The sequence below is a fragment of the Thermobia domestica genome, chromosome 16 (genome assembly GCF_964235325.1).
Source record: "Thermobia domestica chromosome 16, izTheDome1.hap1.1, whole genome shotgun sequence".
NCBI classification, from domain to species: Eukaryota; Metazoa; Arthropoda; class Insecta; order Zygentoma; family Lepismatidae; genus Thermobia; species Thermobia domestica.
The window spans coordinates 183621540-183643948 of record NC_137469.1 but is presented as its reverse complement, the minus strand read 5'-3'; the positions used below and the strand labels follow the sequence as shown (position 1 = coordinate 183643948).

General features: G+C 35.2%; 1 protein-coding gene across 3 annotated transcripts in view; it reads left to right on the top strand.

Annotated features, from left to right (window-relative positions):
• LOC145673542 (uncharacterized) overlaps positions 1-22409 on the top strand; it is a 54810-nt gene that overhangs the window by 10092 nt on the left and 22309 nt on the right. For 2 of the 3 annotated variants that reach the window (XM_081743345.1, XM_081743346.1), the window contains exons 2-3: positions 2930-3476; positions 10818-19696. In XM_081743345.1, the coding sequence (XP_081599471.1) occupies positions 2968-3476; positions 10818-11904 (1596 nt within the window). In that variant the 5' untranslated portion in view covers positions 2930-2967 and the 3' untranslated portion in view covers positions 11905-19696. Of the gene's footprint in view, positions 1-2929; positions 3477-10817; positions 19697-22409 lie in introns of those variants that run through there. The other variant, XM_081743347.1, reaches the window with a different exon arrangement.

Sequence of the window (22409 nt, the reverse complement as noted above, 5' to 3'; positions counted from 1 at the left end):
AGTTTCGCTCTTCTGCAAATTTCGACTGCTTAAGCACTAATTCCAAGAATTCCTCTTGCGAATATGAGGCTTGGTTAAAAAGTACACAACTTTAGTGTCAGATATTAAAACAGTTAGATCTCGTAACACAGGAACGCAAAATTTTGTATCGTACATCACTAGAAAGTTTGAGGTTTCCTATTTATTTTGGTTTATCATGTTATACAATTTTAGAACATGGCAATATTAGAAAGTGCATTACATATTGTATAAAATTCACAATAAATAAATAAGTAAATAAAGGTTAACGAGACAGGCATGCAAAAAGGAAGTCATGCACTCTATTTCAACTACTATATTTTGTTTATTATTATTAGTTTTTTTTATATAACCCATCACTACACTATCAATTCATAATGTTAACTTTTTCATAAATGAAAAATAAGTGGAAGCAAGTCTCTAGTTCGTATTATGTTGTGGAGTTTTGTGTAAAATGTGTTTTCCTGATATAAGCGTAGTAATTGAATATAATTTTCACATATTAAGAAGGAATAGTTCGTGTCGGGTGTTTCTGTTGTACAGTATACAAATAGTAATACAAAGCATTGAAATATATAAAGTACTTCTGCATGGAAAATAATTTTGGCACTTTCGCCAAATTTTTGTTTCAAATTTATGAGCGAGACATCATAAGATATATTTTCTCGACAATTTTGCCGTAAGAAAACATCCACATGGCTATCTGATACATCTAGTTAATCGTAACTAGAATTTCCGTATCACCTAGTATCTAAATTACATTCCTTGAAATCCAAGTGTAATTCAAGATTGGTAAATCTGTACAGGAGGGAAAAAGTACAAAACACATTTTGTTTTGGAACACGTTTTTGTATGTGATGAAAGTCTCCATATGTTTGGCCACTCCGTGTATATACTTAATTAGTATTTACAGTGTTAATATGTCATTCGAGTAATTTAGTGTAGCAATGAAGAATTCAGATTTGTTTTTTTGTTTTTTTTTTGAGATTGAGAGAAATACTGGGAAAACTCTGGTAACCCTGGATAATTCCTATCCGGAAAGGAATCGCCTTTGGAAATTTTCTAGCTTCGGGAGGTGGTAGGCATTCAATGTGGTACGAAACAGAAAACTTTCTAAGCTTTTATAAAAGATTTTTTTACAGCTATTAAATAAGAGACCAAAAGTTACGTTTCACTGAAACCAATTTTTATAAAACAGAAGTAAAATAATGTTTATTTGTAATGTAGAAAAACTGACCGTTCTGATCGTAAAAGAAAAAAGAAAAATAACTATTTATATGAGTAGACCTTTATTTTTGTAAAATAAATTTGTATTGTAAATTTCATTAAGTAGAAGGGTAATAGTATAGAAGGGTAATTTCTTTAAGTAGAGTTCTCTAAATTTTCATTTACTTTAATGTTGAAAAGAAATAAATTTTTCGTTAGCATATATGCCGATAGGACAGTTCAATGTTAAGTTTTGGTCGTATTGATGTTGATGTTTTAAATATCGAGAAACATCGTCACATCGCAAAACAAAGATGCTATAAGAGCAGATATCGTTTTGTTGAATATTTCAGTTCAGTAAAGTTTATCGTATAAATACGCTCATACTATGTTTGTTCTTTCGGAAAATTTAGATTGGTATGCGCTGTACTGTAAAAAGATTAAGAAGGTATATGCCTCATTACATCCTATGCAAGAGCTCTCTACATGCAATTTGGTTCGGGTGAGAGCCTTCTGTGCGAAGAATCCGTTCATTTGTGGTAAGCACTCATGTTAGGATCGAATATTAACAAGTAAATCCATGTTTCCAGTAACACTGGTACTAAAATGGACGCTGTACACCAATACAAGAAAGAAATACTATAATTTATTAGCAAAAATATCCAGTGATAATTTTATACTTGGAAACAGAAAATACTGAAAAAGTGCGTGACCTGTAAATTAAAACATAATACAAAGAGGACAAAGTGAATTTAACTAGAAATTGCTAGCGCTGAGGTATTTGAGCAAAGACTTAAGGCTGCAGAGAATAAATAGGTCTGTCTTTAAAATATTACAGTATTTGTTGAAAATGTTATCCGTTTTTAAGGGGAAAGTATGTATAACATTGCTTTTCATATTTTGCTCTCTTTAATATATGTAATCTAGCGTAATAGTAGAGAAAATTTTAGTGTTGGAGATTTCCGTCCTCATGCAACACTGAAAGTACGTTGAAAATTCCTAGCTTTACTTAAAAAGAAAATTAAAAGAAAAAAGCATGAATGGTACACCTATAAAATGTACCTGTAAATAGTAAAACAAATGTAGTAATGTGCATGAAACGTTATATATCCCTATAATATACTTGTATGTAAAGTAGAGAAGTTTACTTTGCTTTGCTTTAACAACATAAAAAAGAAAGAAGATAACGGATATTGGTCAGTATTTCGATATTACGTTATGTTTTTCTATTTTTTGGTATTGAGGTATATATATATATATATATTCGTATGAGTTGTAGGACAATTTCAGATATTTTAATGTAGTAGTTTCGTTACATTTTGTATCCCTAGTCTGATCCCAAAGAATTGTCCCCGCTAACTTAATCGCTTCTCAAATGGAACTTACGGGAAGGTTCTCGAACACAGGTCCCTCCATAAAGGTTCGTAGGTAGGTTGGTTTCTTTCCGTACGAAAGTTACGGAACATTACCTTCAAGAAACGGAACATTCCTTACCAAAGTAACATTTAATTCACATAGTATTGCCAAGGGAGCGCTAGCAAGTGAAGGCGAGTTAGAGCCCCGCAGGGCACGTTCTTTGTATTTATTATTGCTAAATGGGAAGGAAAATATTATTCTAAAACCTTGCCGGAAATTACCGATATTTTCTCTCTGCACGGCAATACATTTTGATAAAAAGGAATAATATTTTTCTTGTTCTTTTCAGATTTGTTTGGTTTTGTTTATTAAGTGGTGAAGTTTCAAATGTCCAACTTGAAGGATTTAGCAAGCGAAATGTCTTTTCAGTATTTGAAGTTCTCTTGTAATGGAATTGAAATGGAAACAGAAAACGTTCCTATTAAAGTTGAAGTAGAAACAGAGAACGAGCAATTTGAGGAATGCAATTATAAACTATGTACTAGTAATACTAATGATGATAAGGATCCTCTTGCAGTACATTTGGAGTGTAAGGAACCAAAAAGTGCAATGGAAGAAAAGAATATCGCTTCCGAAATGAATCAGGATGAAACAATATCAGATTGGAAACTGAATTCGAGAGCAATATGTTTGGTCAAATGTTTGTCAACAGCTGAAATACTTGTAATAACGAAAAGTTTTCAGAGTGACATCAAACCAAAGTCTTCCGATTTTATACACAATACGAAACAGTTAACCAGTGACAATTCTGCCAGTATTGGAGATCAGATCGATCACGAAGAGGACGTTGAAGAAATCGGTGATATAAAAGCATATAACAATGCTCAGGCCCTCAGGTACGTTTAATCTGTTTATTTCATCATAGTCATGTCTATATAAATATTTCTTTTCAACTCTTGCAATACTTAGTTAAATATTGTTTTCATTTAACTTAAACTGAGTTAATGGAATTGCAAACATTTGAATAGATAAAATAACGGAACCTAATACTTAGTTATGTATGAGATGAGACAATTGGGCAATGAAATAAGTTTCCAAACGTAACGGTAAATCACTATAAAGCTCCTCCTTATAGCACGGCTTGAGTGTTATAATTGAATAGTGCCAAGCTACTGTGTAATGCCAAGAGATAATCTTATTAAAAGTTCTGTAATGCCAAGAGATAATCTTATTAAAGGTAAAACGATCATTCAGTAATACTTTAATCAAGATATAAATTGCTATCAAATCTCAAAATTATTTAACAAGAGTATTGTTAAACATTAACTGCAATAGGAAGTATAGGTATTTTGCGAGCATAAAATTCAGTAGTATGTTTTCTATTATTGACAGCAGTACTTTACTGGCTTACCTATAACAGTACCCTCTCACTCAAGATACTTTCGTGATACAGAAGCTCATATAATACGCGACAAAGCATTACAATCTTTTTCCTCGAAGGTGAAGGTTTAGAGAATTACTTGTCCTTGATATGAATCCTTCTTTGTAACTAGATTCCGGCGTTGCAACTCCAACTCTGATAGAACTATATTGAGCTCTGAATATGCGTAACTCCATTACGGTTACAATAATAGCATCGTACAGCGTTTGTTCCGTTTGACATCCGTAGCTTTTACACTGGTATTAGTGTGATTAAAGAACGTACATTTCGGTTGCTAGGCTTTGCCATGCTCCTGTCATGTGACCGTATATGAAAGCTACGTAGTTTATTCTATAAAGAAACCAAGAAAGTTCTGTCGCTTTTTGTTCAGAGACTCTCGCACCGTGAGTTGAATGTGATTGGAGTTAAGGCCAAGGTCAGTTGTTGGTATTGGTATATCCAACATACTAGCTGGTTGTGGCAGTTCAGTTACACCGTGAATTTTCGTAACGACAGAATGAATATGTTACCTCCACATAACGTCTTAAGGCCATGTATGCTGTACGAATAGAAACTGAAGTCAAACGCCGCTGCAGTTGTGCAGAGGTTATGCCAAGCTCTCGGTGATTGTGTTGTGACTTCCCGGAGCGTGCAGCGGTTGTTTAACAAGTTTAAGGACGATGACGAAACACTCGAAGACAGTTTACATGTGGGAAGACCAACACGTAAAAAATGAAAATCTGCAGGCAGCAATTGAAGCAGACAATGGCCATATATGTGAGGAACTGGGACTATAATTCAGTTTGAGTGGAAGAACTGTTCGGCAGCACCTCCATCAACTTGGAAAGCACTTCAAGTTGGGTCGGTGGATTGCACATGATTTGGCTGCGGGGCAGAGAGCAACGCTGCAGACACCTGTGTTTTTTTGCTGTCTTGTCTGAGAAAGGAGCCATTCCTGGACAGTGTTGACATGTGGGCCATAAAGTAGGTCCTGTAGGAAGCTCCACTGCGCTGGTATCATTGGTTAGCATCCCATATACCGGTTCCAAACAGTCAAAACCAGCACTAAACCAGAAGAAGGTCTTCCTGTGTGTACTGCTCGCGACATCGTGCATCAGGAACTGTTACCAGCTGGTCAGTGAATCAATGCATAGTGTTCATTCAGCAGTTGAGCCGTGTTGAAGGAAAACTCAATACTCTGGATCCAGCACTACTGAATCGTAAAGGGGTTCTCCTGTTACAGGATAACTCTAAACCCCACCTATCTAGAATGACCTTTGACACCTTTCTACGCCTTGAATGTGAAACACTATTGTCTCTGTCATACTCCGCGGACATTGCGTCATCTGTTTTTTCACCTCTTCCCTTTCTTTCCATTCACCTTCGGGGACGCCAGTTCAAATCCCTAGTAGAGTTGCAAAGTGCTCTTGATACATTCTTGGCTTCACTTCCCACCAACTTCTACCGGAATAGATTCCATGGACGTGGCAAAAGTTCGTCGATGCTGATGGGGAGTATTTCATCTTTCAGGTACCTCGTAGGTGACAGATTGATTTTGAAATGTGGCGGGTAAAAAAGTAACAGAACGTCCTTGGTTATCTTGGTACTTTATTCTGGTTAAAACACAAATTACTTTGATATAAATTATGTCGAGAATTATGTAACTGTTATCGAATATAGAAAAATTTTGTCTACTCCCAGTCCAAGCCTTTACATTATGCTTTCACCATAAGTGACGTAAAAGCATGCTCTAGATAGGAGAGGAAGAGTATGTAGTGTATACTTCCTTAGATCTTCAACTTCGAGCACTGCGTAAAGGAATATCGTACAAGTAAATTTATTTAGTTACTCGACCTTTAAATACTGCTGGACATTCCCAGTTGCCTCCCGCCCTGCCGCTTGCTCCCTCACACCATTTTGACTCCTAACAAGGAATGCGATATATTTCATGCCAATGTTAACAATTGACTGATATTTTATACTGAGTAGCGCTCGGTATTTGTTTCTCTGTTTTTTCTATATTAGTAACAAGGGATTTTCTGAGAAAAATTGCCCCATACCCCTAGAGATACGCTTCTCTTACGCCTAAGTTATTCATGTTTCTTACCATTCTTCACAACAAGTTGATAATCCATGGTGCACCGCAACACTTCTTCAGATTACTATTATTTCCATAGGAGAGGAAGAGTATGTAGTGTATTATTTCCAAAATGTATTAACAGTTCTCACAATACATCAGATGGATCCAGCGGTACAAACTTGTCGCAAAAGTAATGGCAAATTTCATTCATCCCACTGGATCCATCTGATAACCAGGAGATATGTCTATAATAAAACATGAGAGAAGAATACCTCATTCTACCCTCTATCACATGTATGAATTTACGACTAAATAATATGAATATTTACTTTCATTTATTTGAAATTTCTCACGCTACATTTTTAATGTCCATTTTTCAGATTATATCGAAATATACGTTATATGTGTTTAAAAATGTGTATGGAGAGAAATGACCGCTTACCCCTGCCTACACTACGTACATCTTAGTTATGTATATGTCTGCTTCAATTATTGAAAGAAGTTTCAAATACAGTTCATGGAGAACGATACTCGTAATTCTTCCAAAAAATCAGAAAAGAAAGTAAAAGGAGACATAAATTATAACTTTCGAGCAATAAGGATCATGCCTACGAATCGAGTTGATAAAAATAAAAAAATATTCGAGCAACTAATTTTATTAGATTAAGTTAGCGGTCTCTTAAACACTGGATAGTGAAAACGACGACTCAGCTCTTTTGATTATCTGAAACAAAATGAGATTAGCGGGAAATATCTTTCTTCTACATCATGCTGCCAGCTATTAGTAGATTTGCGAACCACAGAAAGTTGTTTGCAAAGAGTACCGTTCGAACACAACGTAGAGTTCTTTCCCATAATGATTTCTTTCCGGTGGCACTTCAAAGTACTGTTAGTAAATATAGGGGTAAACAGAAACATTGCAACCGGTGCTTAATAATTCTTTAATGCAATGGCAGGCATACACTTATTAGGATAATGTGTGCTTTGGTTCGTTTATTAAATAATTAAGATTAAATTTGATTGGGTTATTGCCAGTGAACAATTGAATAACTAATTTAAGATCTTCAATAAAGTGAGCAAATGAGTTTTATTTTAAGGAACATTTGTTGGATTTATTCTTAATCGACATTGATATCGTTATTTATTAGAAATAGATTGCGGCATTAGATAAGTAATGTTTGCCTGAATTTTAATATATGGAAAGAATGTCAGAATAGCGTAGGCAAAATGGTGAGGTATATGGGGATTATGTGAAGAAATTTTTCGTTTTTAAGATTACAAGTAACAATGGCACCTGCGATCTATGCGTAGCGTAAGAAATAAAACATGACTTTCGATAGGGCCTGGGAGGGCATTTTCCTCCATTAAGCTAGCAGTCTTTTTCGTTTTTTTTCCCCAATGCGAACTATTTTTTCTTAGTTAAGTACTCTATATTATTATTATTCACATCAATATTTGTTATGATGCTATACTTAACTGGTTAGCATGTACTTATTGTGCACGTATGTTATGAGATCAGTTGCTTTACATGCCACCACAAGAATGAGTTTTCTATGTGGTTACACCTTTAGACTCCGAGCTACCACGAAAATTCTCCTGCGATAAATGTAAAAATTCTTATTGAGCAATAAGATTACATACAAAAGTAACAAAAAAGTTTTGTCTTACTGGTCAGACAGGAAGATTAGAGCAAACTCGGGGTGTCCTTTCATTGACCTTGCCTCAGTTTGAGGCATTGCTTGCAAAATTGTTTCATCCCAACAGTAACAAGTAAGACAAAATAATCGCAAGTATCTCTGAGTGAAACACGCACCATCTTCTCCCTATTTGACTAGAATTTACTTTATACATATACGAACGAAACCAACGCTGAAGTGCATAGTTGTTCATCGGTAATTTGAGTACTGTAATCAACAAAGATAAAGTGTGAATGTATGTTGGAATACATTCTAATAGACATCTTGTAAATTTTCCTTCTATTGCTGTTTCGTTTGTAATCATCTACCTGGATTATACACTTTTACTGGAAGTAACTGGCCACCGTCCTACACACGAAAGGGAAGAGTAAATCACTTGAAAATACCACTAACGGACACAACACTTCAAAAGAATTTGCATGTTTAAGGAATTCTTGGCCTGTTCTCGAAGAGTTTAAAAACGCTTTCCAGATATATGTTTCATATATGGACAAAAGATATTTGACAATGTTAGCAAAACACGTTTGAACATCTTTTGCATATACGACCGAACTCATGTAATCATTCAAGAATATAAAATCAGAAGAACTATTGTTATTTCTCTTTTGTGGATCAAATTCTGAAGCAATTACTTTCTGGTGTTATTGTGATACACATATGTGCGAAAATGCGATGATTCTGGATGCAATGCACCCTTTCTGTTTCAGAGCAATAGATTAAAACTTAGTGAGGCCATATACTAATGTATATGGTTAACTGTAAGAAGCTGTCTATTCTTTAAGCGGAATCAGTGGGCCAAACGAGAGTTGGATTATATTTAAATTTAGCGTCCGGTTCAACACCGGGGCTATATGAGGCATGGACCTACAGCCTAACTTGTTATCCGAACAACATAACCTCCCACTGGGAATCGAACCCTTTTCTTCCCCGCCAATAGCACGTACTCCATCTACATCGGTGCTCATTAGCCAAACGAGGATAATGAGGATAAAACGCCCGCTGTAATTCTTCTTTAAATAAATCATTTATTTCTATATTAAGTTTTTTCAGTTTGGATACATATAACCGATGACTTGTGTTTACGTTTTTCCCTCCATTTTACGTGCAGTCTTCAAGTAAAATTTTCGTATACGCTAAACAGTGTCTATGTGCCTTATTATAGTGTTAATTATGTGTAAATATGTTTGCGATAGGTCTGCTTATTTAATTTTAACGCTTCTTTCACATCATTTGGTTTTCCATATTGTTTCTAGTTCCACTCTCAAATGTCTATTCCAACATTGGGCAAAATTTCGATCCTCATACTATTCACAGAGAGAAAAATTGGAGTGGGTAAATTTATAGTAAATTCTCACCTAATAGTCTCGGTTGAATAACATTCGTATAAAAAAGATTGTGCGAAAAGAATGTCACAAATTGTAAAATAACTTTGTGTTTCTTGTTTCCTGAAACAATGAACATATCTTTGTTACGGAGGGCAATTGCTATTTTCGCCGTAAAAGTGGTAGCAGGCTAAGTTCTTCGTACTGTATACAATAACAATATACAGCTGTAATTTATATAAATTTTCCTTTCAATTTCGTAACAACTCTTTTAACAAATTAGCAAAGTTAGATTATTATCGTAAGTCTCTATTCCTATAAGTATCTAATAATTTTCTATTCAGTAATATATCCTAACAATTTTCTCTGGTGTGATTGGTTGTGGATTAACTTGCTATTTACGTGTGCTTCATAGAATATTAATGGAGGAGATACCTCATATATTCTTTTTAATGCCATTTTTCGGAGTAGATTACTCTCAAATGTGTTCATGATACACTTTTTCGTTGTTTTTTCTTTAGTGTTAATTAACACCATTCAGTGTACTGTTCTGCAAAGAATAAAAATGATATATGGTAATGACGTGTGATCTGTTTTAGGATATCTTTGACTCCTTGTCTAATTTCGCACTCCTACCTATTTCTCTCTTATTAATGGTGTTTTATTACATAGAATGCAGAATTTCCCCTTTGTTTACTAGGACAGAGTTGCCAGATGTAACCAAAGATGCAAATCAATTTTTTACAAAACACATAAATTGACTCGTAACTCATACGTATGGATGTTCTGTCGTTAATTTTCAATTTGTTTAGTTGGAATAGCTCGGAAACTATGGAGCAGTAAAAAGAATTTTTCACTTTAAACCGATAACTAGTCGGATGAAGCCTCCGTAAGTGTTAACTAGGGAAATCGTAGTTTTCATAAATTAAGTCAGAATTGGTAACACTGCTGATGTTGTAGTGCATCAAAATGTGTGTTAAGGATTTGTCTACATTATACAATTCCTGGAAGCAATGAAAAAGAAACTTTGAAATTATCATGATAAAACTTTAATTTACATCCACTCGGGAACTGCTATTCATTTCTATGGAGCTACTTATAAAGCAAGAGGTATACAAGAATAATCCTCAAACTATAGGAGACCTGGTAACGAACATTCGCAGTGCCATTGGCAACATTAATACTTGGTAGAGTTGCTGCCAACATGGTGAAAAGTTTGAACCGATGATTGAATCAAAAGAGGGGTCACTTTCAGCAACTGTTATAGAGTTGATAACTCATTTCGTGAATGTGTCGGATGCATATAAGATCACGATTTTCCCTAATTCCTCCTTATAGTGGCCCCATCCGATTAGTTATCGGTGGAAATTAATTATTTTCTGATTCATAGTTTCAAGCTACTTCAACTAAGCAAGCTGAAAACTAAGGACAGCCAATTAACGAGTTATGAGTCAATTTACGTGTTTTGCAAAAAAAAAAAAAAAAAAAAAAAAAAAAGTTTACATCTTCGGTTACACACTGTGCAGTTCCTAGTGTACTCCAATCGTTCTTCCTAGTTTAAAAATATATACATGAACAAGGCCTCATTTTGGTATAACCATTATTTATGTATTGCATGACGTTCCAAAGTTGTACTATCCTAAATTCCGGGTTGCGTTGTATATTGGGCACCCTTTATAACGTATAACGTTTCTTCACCTTCATATTTTAATATACAGGAAGGAGCAAGAGTGTGGAAATGGATTCATTCAAAAACCATGTTTGACAAACCATATTGTTATTCATACATACCAAAAGTCTCACACGTGCAAAGAGTGTGGAAAGGAATTTAAGCGTAGGTCACGTTTAACAGATCACATGTTAATACATGCAAAGACTCACACGTGTCAAAAATGTGGAAAGGGATTTAAGCGTCGATCATGTTTGTCAAGACACATGTATATACATACAGCTGAAAAATCTCATACGTGCCAAGAGTGTGGAAAAAGTTTCAGACGTAGGTCACATTTGGTGGAACACATGTGTATACATAGAACTGAAAAACGTCACATATGTGAGAAGTGTGGAAAAGGATTTAATCAAAGGTCAAGTTTATCAAAACACATGTTTTTACATACAAGTGAAAAACCTTACGCATGCCATGAGTGTGGAAATAGATTTAAATGCAGGTCATACTTGGTAAGCCACATGTTAGTACATACAGGGAAAAAAGTTTATACGTGCCAAGAGTGTGGAAAGATATTTAATCATAGGGGAAGCTTGCTGTCACACGTGTTACTACATACAGGTGAGAGACCTCACTCATGTCAAGAGTGTGGTAAAGTATTTGGTCGATTGTTTAGTTTAACAATACATAAATTCTTACATACAGGTGAAAAAATTTACACTTGCCAAGAGTGTGAAAAGGGATTTACGGAAAAGTCAGGCTTGGCAAAGCACATGCTAATACATACAGGTGAAAAACCTCACAGTTGCCAAGAGTGTGGTAAGAATTTTAGGCGCATGTCACATTTGTCAAGCCACATGTTTATACATACAGGTGCGAAACCTTACACGTGCCGGGAGTGTGGAGGAGTCTTTAGTCAAAGTTCAAGTTTAAGAACGCACATGTACATACATGCAAATGAGAAACCTTACACATGCCAAGAGTGTGGAAGGGGGTTTATTCGAAGGTCTCTCTTGGTAAAACACTTGGTAATACATACAGGTGAAATTCTTTGTACATGCCAAAAGTGTGGAAAGGCATTTAATCATGACAGAAACTTGCAATCACATATGTTGATACATACGCGTGAAAAACCATAAAGTTGCCAGGAGTGCGGAAAAAGATTTATTCGATAAACTTCCTTGGTAAAACACATGCTACTATATACAGGTGATAACCTTTTCACATGTCAAGAGTGTGAAAAGAGATTTAATTGTAAGTCATACTTGGAAACACACATGCTAATACATACACGTCAAAAACCTTACGCTTGCCAGAAGTGTAAAAAGGTATTGACACAGAGGTCAACGTTAGAAACACACATTTTAATACATTCAGGTGAAAAGACTCACACGTGCCAGGAGTGTGGAGGGGGATTTAGACTAAGATCAAATATGTCAAGACACATGTTAATACATACAGATGAAAGACCTCACACCTGCTAAAAGTGTGGTAAGGGATTTAAGCGTAGGTCACATTTGGCAAGGCACATGTTTATACATGCAGGTGAAAAATATTATACGTGCCAAGACTATGGAAATTGAGTCAGTGTTAGCTTACTTTTGACAAGACATATTAATGCATAGCAATGAAAACATCAAAAGTGGAGAAAGAAATGTAGTCAAACGTCTAATTTGCAAAACTCCATGCCAATATGAATAATGAGATCTGCACACGCACTGAAAGAAAAAAAATGTTCAAAATCAAAGTTAGAAACATGTTAAAAATGTAGGTGAAATATATTAAATATGCCACTGGTGTGGAGAGAAATTCGATAAATTTGGTATTTACATAAACACATATTAAGATATTTAGAAGACAAAACTCTTACTTGTGAGAAGTATTTAAACGCTCACATATGACATGCTTGGCAACGAATGGCATATATAAATTTAGGAAGCTTCTATCGCATAAGATGCAAGGGAGAATTCAATTAAAGTTGAAATATTGGAAAACAAAAGTTTGCATGTGCAGTTGGAAAACACCGTAGCCATTAAGAATGTTGGAATAAGATTTATTATTAAGTCCAGTTTCGTGAGACAAATGATATCCAAACTTTTTATTACTTATATTCTGAGGTCATACTTGTGAGTTCCTATATATTTCCTGACATATATTATGGGAGAGTTCAAAATGTTATTGTCCTGACTATCCAAATAGGCAATTTAATCGCAATTTTATCTCGGAGGTTGTAATTGACGCAAGACATTTTCTCCAATCCAATGCGATTTGCGACTCTTTCGATACTTACTAGTATATTTTTCAGACGTAGATTACCTAGGCTCAATACTCATTTTCTGTCACTATTTCACGAGTCCGATATATATATATATAATTTGTTTTTCTGTGTTTTCCCTTTCTACAAAGCTCTAGCTACACTACTAAAGTTAGTGTATATATAAGTATCACATCAACATGCAGTGTTATTCTGTCTTTAGAATAAAAATACATTTACGACGCAAGTTATGTCTTCTATAGTGGAAATTGAGAAGAAACCATCGCCTGAAGTATATTGTGTTATTAACAATTAACTACGCTACCATTTAATTTAATTGTACGTTCATATTGCCTTGCGATTTTCAAATACATGTATTGTTAACAAATAATAAGCCCACCGTACAATAACCTTTTTCTAAGAAATGAGTGTATCAGTTGCGTAAAAATTATTGCAAAATGAACGATCTGAAAAGCACATCTTGTGGATTTTGTTTAAAAGTGTATGAGCCAAACAAGATTTGAGTATAATTTGGTGGGTATCAGATTCCCTTCAAACGACAATTGTATTGGTACATAAGGGCCACGGAAAACTATGATGATCATCTCGGAACGGCAGCTTTTAAAGATAGCGTCGTATCAAAGATGGCGACGGATCGATTTATAAAAGTGGCAATATCTCGGCTCCTAATTCTCGAATCTGAACGTTTTTTTTAAACGATAGCTCATTATATTTGCAAGAAGCAAAGTTGTCGTCATTTTGCCGTATCTTAGACGATATATGAGGAAAATACATAAAATGAATTTCGAAGCGCTTTAAGTTTTATTTAATCTAAATTAATCGTGATAACAAAAGATTTTATGAGAAAGTATTGTAGGCAAAAAAAAAAAAAAAGCTTTTGTTTGATGTACTTTTGAATATGCTATCAATAATACCGAAAACATCAAGATTTATATGTTCAAAGATACTTCTGAAAAAAAAGCACGTAACATGAGTTACATTTCATATTATTTTACTCTCTTTAATTGCGAATTTATGTTTTAAATTTTAGTTCTCAAAACCCAACTACTTCATTAACTGTATACTCCTCAGGATCTGTTTGAGATAGGTTGTCACAGTCTGCGAACTTACAAGCAGGTGTATACTTCTTGTTATTAAGCAAACAAAAACGGCTAGGTAGCTTACAGGAAAGAAAACAAGGGCAACTCAAAAGTTTCAAGACAGTTTCTGGAGCTCGTAATCAGTCATAAAGTGAACAGATACGTGTCCACTCCGTCAGTTGTCCAGCTATGGTTTTCAGGCTCGGGAATTTCAGGAAAGATATCCAGGCATCGTTTCCAAATTGCAAATTGGTAATTTGCTCTCAGAGTATACTGATAGGAGCAATCTTCGCAGGGAGTAAGTTGAACACAATCGATTACACTTCGTTTACTTCGAAATAATTGGGAGTGTGCCTGTTTACTTGATCAATACGCTATGTCTCAAATACAGGAAGCAAACAAACTTTTGTAGTTGGCTGAAAAGTTGACTGTTTCTATTCCAATCTTTTCCAAAAAATTAAAATACATTTATAAATTCATCATCATTTCGAAACTTTAATTGCATTTAATTTTCCTTGACTACACATAGCACTAACTGAATCAAAACCAGTCATTTTGTGAAGGTAAGGTAAAGCACACAATAAAGGAGATCACAAAACAGAAAAATTTCTTTCATCAATAAGTCAAATTTGTTTTTCGTTCCACGTTTAATGAAAACATTACTTAACTTTCAATATCCACAGACGCATATGCACAAAGAACTAACACATCCGTGTCATTTGATTTACATACGATATTTGAAAACTCTTGTGAGACATGTATAATATGTAACATCATTCTCGTATCAGCTTCCTCTTGACAGGGGCGGCGATCGCCCCCCTCAGAAGAAATTTTCTTGTTTTATGTATATAAATAAATTCCATCCCAGAGTTTGAAGCCCTTAAAAGTAGCATTATGACAACCCGCCCCCCCCCAGAAGTCGCTCCTGGATCCGCCCCTGCTTCTTGGGAAAATGACAGTTCTGGCACTTCATTGATATCCTTTGTACTTTTTAGACACTTGTTTCCATACATTACGAACAACTTTTTTCCCCTTTCAAACTTTTTTTCCCTTTTCCTAGCAACTATTTGCTACGACTCTCGTTAGCTTGTTCTTGCTGTCATCACTTCTGATGAGTCGCTTCCAGTTTGGTACTTTATACGCACTCTTCAACCATGCAGTAATATGACTTCATCAGCACCTCTCGAAGTTCTTTCAGCGGACTTTATTGACTTCTCTTTATAAGTTTCAAAAATTACGTCTATTCGGTCACTGACATGACCTACTTTTTGAACTTCTAGCAGGATTAAATGAGATTTTTCATCAAAAGTACATTTTCTCCATATAATTTTTGAATAAGCTCCATTGCGTCAATAACTTGTAGATTTACCTTGCGGACGGTTAGTAGATGAAACCATACCCTCAAGAAAATTCGCTAGTCTGGCTTTATTAATTTTTCTTAAAGTACCATCAGGATACGCTAGACTCAAAAGCAAAAGACCCAAAGGATGACTGAAAACTTACTCTATGTTTAGGTTACGGTTTTCTGCTAACAAAATCATATTCCCGAAAATATATCTTATCTGTTTTAAAATTATTTCTTTGTTTTTCTTTTATGCCTAACCCCTGGTTATTTTTGAAAGTTTGCAAGTGATTCTTTTTTTTTTTTTTTAGAATCAGAAAAAAATATTCTTTTCTAAACGATCATGTTGGAAGTCTTGGTGAGCTTTTTCCTTTTTCTCTGTTGTCAATAATAATCCTTTTGAACTTTTGTCTGCGTTTCTACGTCTTTGAAATGTGTAATGTTAATGTATTTTTGTCCAAAGGGTTGGTCCACTCATTTTACGGAAGCTCAACTAAAGCCGAGACGTATTTTTCGTCTTTAAAAATACGGGTCTTCTGAACATTCGAAAGCTGGTATTTCTTGTTTGTAATGATTTCTACAAATTTTCGCATCTTGCCAAGTGCTGAAGCTCGATATTCTGCGGTTAAATAGTATTTAGTGACTACTCCTACTTTAAACTGAATCCTTTTGTCCCATCTGCTGTCTAAGTATCTTTATTTACTGTCTCCTCTAAATCCTGATCAACTGGAATTCGTGCAAATAAATTCTTTGATTTAAGCTGGACAGAAAATTCTACAGACATGTAGAACTCAAAACAGGAAAGATTTGTATTTTCCGATTGGGATAGTTCAGTCAATTGGCTTAATAGGTACCTGTCGTAATTTATTTTATCTAAAGAAAACAACATGTAATCATTTCTTGCAAACACCAAAGATAGTGTAACCAATAAGTTTCTCTCGAATCAAGCTCAAGAGTAACTCCATTAAATCTATGCAAAATATCCAGAAAGACGACGTACTCCATACTCATGTCTCTAATGATTCAGATAGCCTTCAACAACAATAAAAATTTCTTTGATTTTGTCGTCTCCGTATAACGTTTTAAAACTGTTTTGAGATATGTTTTCAGCAAATGAACCCCAAAATAACTAATTTAATTCTGTAACTGTAAAAGGAAGCTGATATTTTCGACTTCGACTTGATCCAAGAATTCCTTCCCAATTATTCTCATTAATCCTTCGTAGACGCATTGGTGGAGCCTTACAGGACGGTTGTATTGCTTCTCGTCTAAGACTTGACAAATGAAGCCAATTGCAATTCTTTCTGATTCTACTGTTAAGACTAAGTCCAGCATTACTAGTAACTTTCCAATATTAGAAAGTAGGTTACAAACTATGTGAAAACGTCCCATCATTATGAAAATACTGTCAAATTCATTGAGACGAATCCATTTAATTTCTGCTGCTTTTTGAAAAACTGGCCTGATCTACAACAACAAAAATATTTTCCAAATTTAGCCTTGACTTTATTTGAGTGCACTCAGTCAATATTTCATAAACTTTTGACTTATCAGTTGCTGGGTGACTTATGGAATGCAAATAAGCTATTGGATTTCGGTAACGTTTTTCCTGACTAGTATGTTAAATCCTGTCCAAGACCTAACTGTCTAATTTCCAGAATTGCAATGAAGACTTAGAACCCAAAGTAAATTTTTCCGTTTAGATTCCGAAAACAAGCTAAGGCATTCAGGATTTGGCTGTGTTGTAATGTTAGGAGACTCAGTCTTCTTACTTGCACTATATTCTGGTAAATAATATGCAACTTTTCTTATTATTAAATACAGGTCTCAGAGATGGACACAAGTCTGATACTTTCTGAATTACAATGCCATTAACTATGTGAGATGGAAACATTCCGTCTCAATATTCATTGTTTACATTGAATTGCAGTGCTGCCGTGCACACCTTTGAACATTCAAATCTTGATATTTCCGGCTGTGTTACAGATAGAATGTTCGCAAATAAATCAAACGAAAGCTAATTAATGTGTCTTCTCTTTTGGCTAAAGTATTTTTTCATAAGAACCTTTTGTTGTTACGATCAATATAGACTAAATAAAACTTAAGGCGCTTCCACATTCAGTTTTTCTTATTTTCCTCATATGTCGTCCAAGATACGGCATAATGGTGACGTTACTTGCTGCAGATATAATGAACTATCGTTTAAAAGAAAGAGCGTTAAAATTCGATAATTAGTTGCCGAGATGTTGCCAGATATAAATCGACCCGGGCGCCATCTTTGATTCGACACCATCTTGCAAAGCTACCGTTCCGAGACGGCCATCATAGTTTTTCGTGGTCTCATGTACCAATACAATTTTAGTTTGAAGGAAATCTGGTAGCCGGAAATTATACCCACGTTACCTATACAGGCCCATGAACTATTAGATTCCTTTTGAAAAAAAAATTTACCATTTCAAAACCAATGTTAGTACATGGACAATTTTTAATACCGAGATGTACGGAAGAAAGTATTCACCTCCGTCTAAGAAATCTAAATAAAATCTATGATAAAAGTTAAAGCGTGAGAAAAACTTGGCGTTAGTTTTTCACAAGCTATTTACACAATTATGGCTGAAGAGGAAAGAAACTCTTGGAAATGATAGTGGACAGTGCTTAAGCATTAAAGGTTAATCAGTACTAGTGTCAGAGATTACATTCAGCTTAAGATAATTCTTACAGATAAAATTTACAGTTCGACTCTTGATAACAGTCAATATTTTAGTAAAGTGTTCGGCGCATTAAACATTAAAAACTGGTTTTTAATATCCAGCAATAATTTATGCAAATTTCGGAAAATCGGAGCATATTTCACTAATACAATGAAAAACTTTTTAAAATGATATTAAGAGCATGGTTTTTAAGTACGAATCAGTTATATTATGCTCTTATTTATTATTATCATTCCATTTCGTAAAGTCGACTCTTAACGCATAATAGCCCAATGTTTTGAAAGTAACAGTTGATTCAATTTAATGATTTTTAGAGCATATTTAAGGATTTTTAAATCTGTTTTAGGATTCTAGAAGCAATTGTTAACTGTGTAACAAGCACATTTATTTTCAATTTAGCGCGCTTCTGTCCAAATAGAATATAAAATTCTAGGATACGTGTTTTTTTTTCCAGTGTGTGATATATATGGCCGGTACTATTCCCGTGTTTTGTTGGCATGAATCAGCAGAGCCTTATAAAAACATCACTCAACATAGCACAGAAAGAACTGCCATACGTACTCGACAGAAAAAAGTATGAAAAGTAAAATTTAAAAGGAAAACGTCTCAATTCTTAGAATGGAACTCATCGTGAACTATTGTGTTGAATCATAAAAAAACAGGAAATTACTTGCATTGCTTTGAGAAAATATCGTTTCCTAATTAAATTATCGTAATACTTAAAAACCGTTAAGTAATATCTCCCTAAATTTCTAGTGTCTCCAGCGTATGCGTTTCGTTTTCTGAATAATTTCACTATGTCTTCTGGTTTGTTGAATTGGATTTTGGAGTTTCTTACACAATCGGTGCTGTATGAGACTTGGACATACAGCCTTATATGGAATAAAAGCCATAAGATTACTACGACATGTGACTACGAGTGCGTTCACTTCGTTCTTTATCTAATTTCCTGTTATTCTTGGAATAAAATACGCAAACGAAATGAAGGTAGCAGTAGTTAACTACTTGTTCGAATGCATAAGACTTATTTTCCTTATCCTTTGAAAGTTCACGATATAAGTTAAAAGACGGAGATAAATCGATAGTAAGAATTACATATGCTACACAAGGTTAGAATATATTGAGCCAGTTGAACTGCAGCGAGACGAAGTGAAAACAGAACAGCAAATTCGAATTTGGCAATTTCCTACTGACGTTCTTCAAGAATCTAGATGCGAGCTCATTCTACTTTGGTGTTTCCGGACTATTCAAGTGCATCTACCTCGTCGTCCAGTCCTCGCCGTCACCGGCCTGTGAAAATTCTGCAAAGAGAAGTGAGGTACCATACACGTGATCCAAATGGAAAGTATTCTCCTGGAATGGAAACGTAGGTACCGGGAATAGCCATTAGAGATAGCCTGCAGATCTCACAGAATGTGTGATGAAAACCAGGTATTTCCTAGGTATGTGGCACAGTGAAATTTGGCTCAATATATCGTATACTGTATCGTTGTGAGTTTAAATTATAAAAACATAACAAAGAAATTTCTGTCGCTTTTTCATCCGCCACCTTCGAGCATTAATATGTCATCTAATACGTATCTGGAAGATCAAAATTACTTCCCATTAGCATCGACTACCTTTTTCAACGTTCTTGAAGACCATGGATTCTACCGCATTAGAACTTGGTGGGCTATGAAGCGATGAGGGTATCAAGTGCATTTTTCACTTCTACTAGGGATTTGAACTGGAGTTGCCTAAGGCAATTGTCCAAGGAATGGAAGAGGTGATAATCGGACGGTGCAATGTCCGGGAAGTACGGCGGATGCAATGGTCTTTCCCATCCAAGGCGTAGAATCGTGTCCCGGGTCATCCTATTTCCATGGGGTTTAGCGCTGTATTGTAACAGGAGGACCACTTTGCGATTCAGAAGTGCTGGCTCCAGACTTTTTCTTAAACACGGCTCAACTGCTGACAGTATACAGTTCCATTAATGATCTTAAAAGCTGGTAGCAATTCCCGATACACGATGCAGCGAGCAGTCCACGAATAGACAATGGGTTATTCCTCTGAAGCAGTGCTAGTTTAGGCTGCTTTAGAACCGTTTCTTGGGATGCTAACCAATGATAACTGTGCCATGGAGCATTGCACAGTACTCACTTCTCATCACATGTCAACCGCCTGTCCAGAAATGGCTCCTACCTCAGACGAGATAGCAAAGAGACACAGGTTCTTGTTCGCGTTGCCTTCTGGCCCGAAGTCAATTCACGTGGAACCCATCGACCCGACTTGTTGTGTTTCCCAAGTTGATGGAGATGCTTCTGAATGGTTTCTCAACTCGCACTTTATTGTAGTCCCAGTTCCTCACATACCTGGTCATTGTTCGCCTCAGTTACTGCCTGAAGATCTTTATTTTGTACATGTGTTGGTCTTCCGGCTCATGGTACGTCTTCGAGTATTTCGTCACTGTCTCTAAACTTGTTAAACTACCGCTGCACTGTCCGCGCAGTCACGGCACCCTCACCAAACGCCTGACATATATTCCGCCCCCTGCAGAGGCGTTTGACCGCAGTTTGAACTCGTGCAGCATACATTTCCTTATGACGCTTTGTGGAAGTCACATGTTCACTGTGTCCTTACGCAAGTTAACGGTGTAATTGAACTGCCACAAACAGGTTTTATGTTGGATATACCCAGAACGTCAACTAACCTTCACCTTATTCCCATTCGCATTCAACTCAAGGCGTGAGGGCCAATTCAACACAGACCTCCAGGAAAGCAAACTGAACTTTCCTGGTCACCTTTATAGATTCATTGCTTGTAGTTACTCTTTGTATCAAGAATGATGTTCCAGTTCTGTAGTTTACATATATAAAGCGAGGCTAACACACACACACACACACACATATATATATATATATATATATATATATATATATATATATATATATATATAGATAGATAGATAGATAGATAGATAGATAGATAGATATATTAATTAAGTTATTCTGTATAGTTTGTCCATAAATATTAAAATTAATTGATTTATATATCTCAGAACTTATATTCTGTGAACTACTTTGCGATATTATTTTATGTAAACTTACTTATAATATTTAAACTCTTAAGTTATACGCGACATTCAAAACCGGTATTGGAAGTGCGTGCGACAAAGAAGTGCATAATTCGGATATTCCTTCTCTTGACTATCTAGTTGATTCTGATTATTGCCATAAAGATATACACAGCGCTAATAGTTTCATTGATCGAATATTATTTGTCGCAGTTTGTTTGTTTATCTATTTCGCTGTTTACTTTCCTTAGTGTAACCGAATGACTCTGTTTAAGTTAGTAAAGAAAGAAAATATTAAGAAGCATAAATAAGTATTAAATTGGGTGTACCTCAAATCATATTTTGTTAGAAAAACTCTGCCCGGATCCATGTTCGGTCTGGATTGTATTTTGCTCATGTGAAAAAAAAGTAGAATATTAATACATGATGTAACTGCCAGTATTTGTATTTTGTTAATGCTACAATTATGCATTATTGCAATAACCAATTAGTGCAAATATGTTTTAAAAAATTCATTTGGCAACAAAATCCTGTATCTCCTGTTCTTTAGTGAATATGTATTTTAACCCATTTTTCGCTGACGTTGCATGTATGCAACACTTAATATGGTTTGTCTTCTTTTACTCAATATATCTTTTAAAAATGTTGTATTGTTGCTTCAAGTAGAGTTAGGACCTTATGTTTTTGAAGTAAACAATTTTCAATATATGCCGATGTCTTTGGAATTGTTCTTTTTAAAATATTAATTTTGGGATCAACGTCCAGTGATTTTTGTATTTCGTATCTCGCAACATGGTCTGCGCTTGAATAGAGGTGACTCGTGTTACTCAGTTCTTTAGTTGTTATATTCATAGTAAGCCTAAATATGCACTTCACGTTTACCATGTTGATGTCATACGCAAAATATTTGTGGTGTACCATATATGCAATGTCAGCGAAATATGGTATATGAAATTCAGTGTAGTACTAAATATGGGAGGAGTCGACCTACTTGACAATTTGGTGTCAACCTATAGAATACGCGTTCATGGGGGAAAATGGTGATGGCCAATTTTTGAGAACTTCATTGATGTAGCAGTGGTAAATGGGTGGAAGCTTTGGCAGATAATACATGAAGATCAAACGATGTTGGTAGTCCTTTCGGCGATCAATAGCACGTGACTTGCTAAACTCAACAATTCGGAT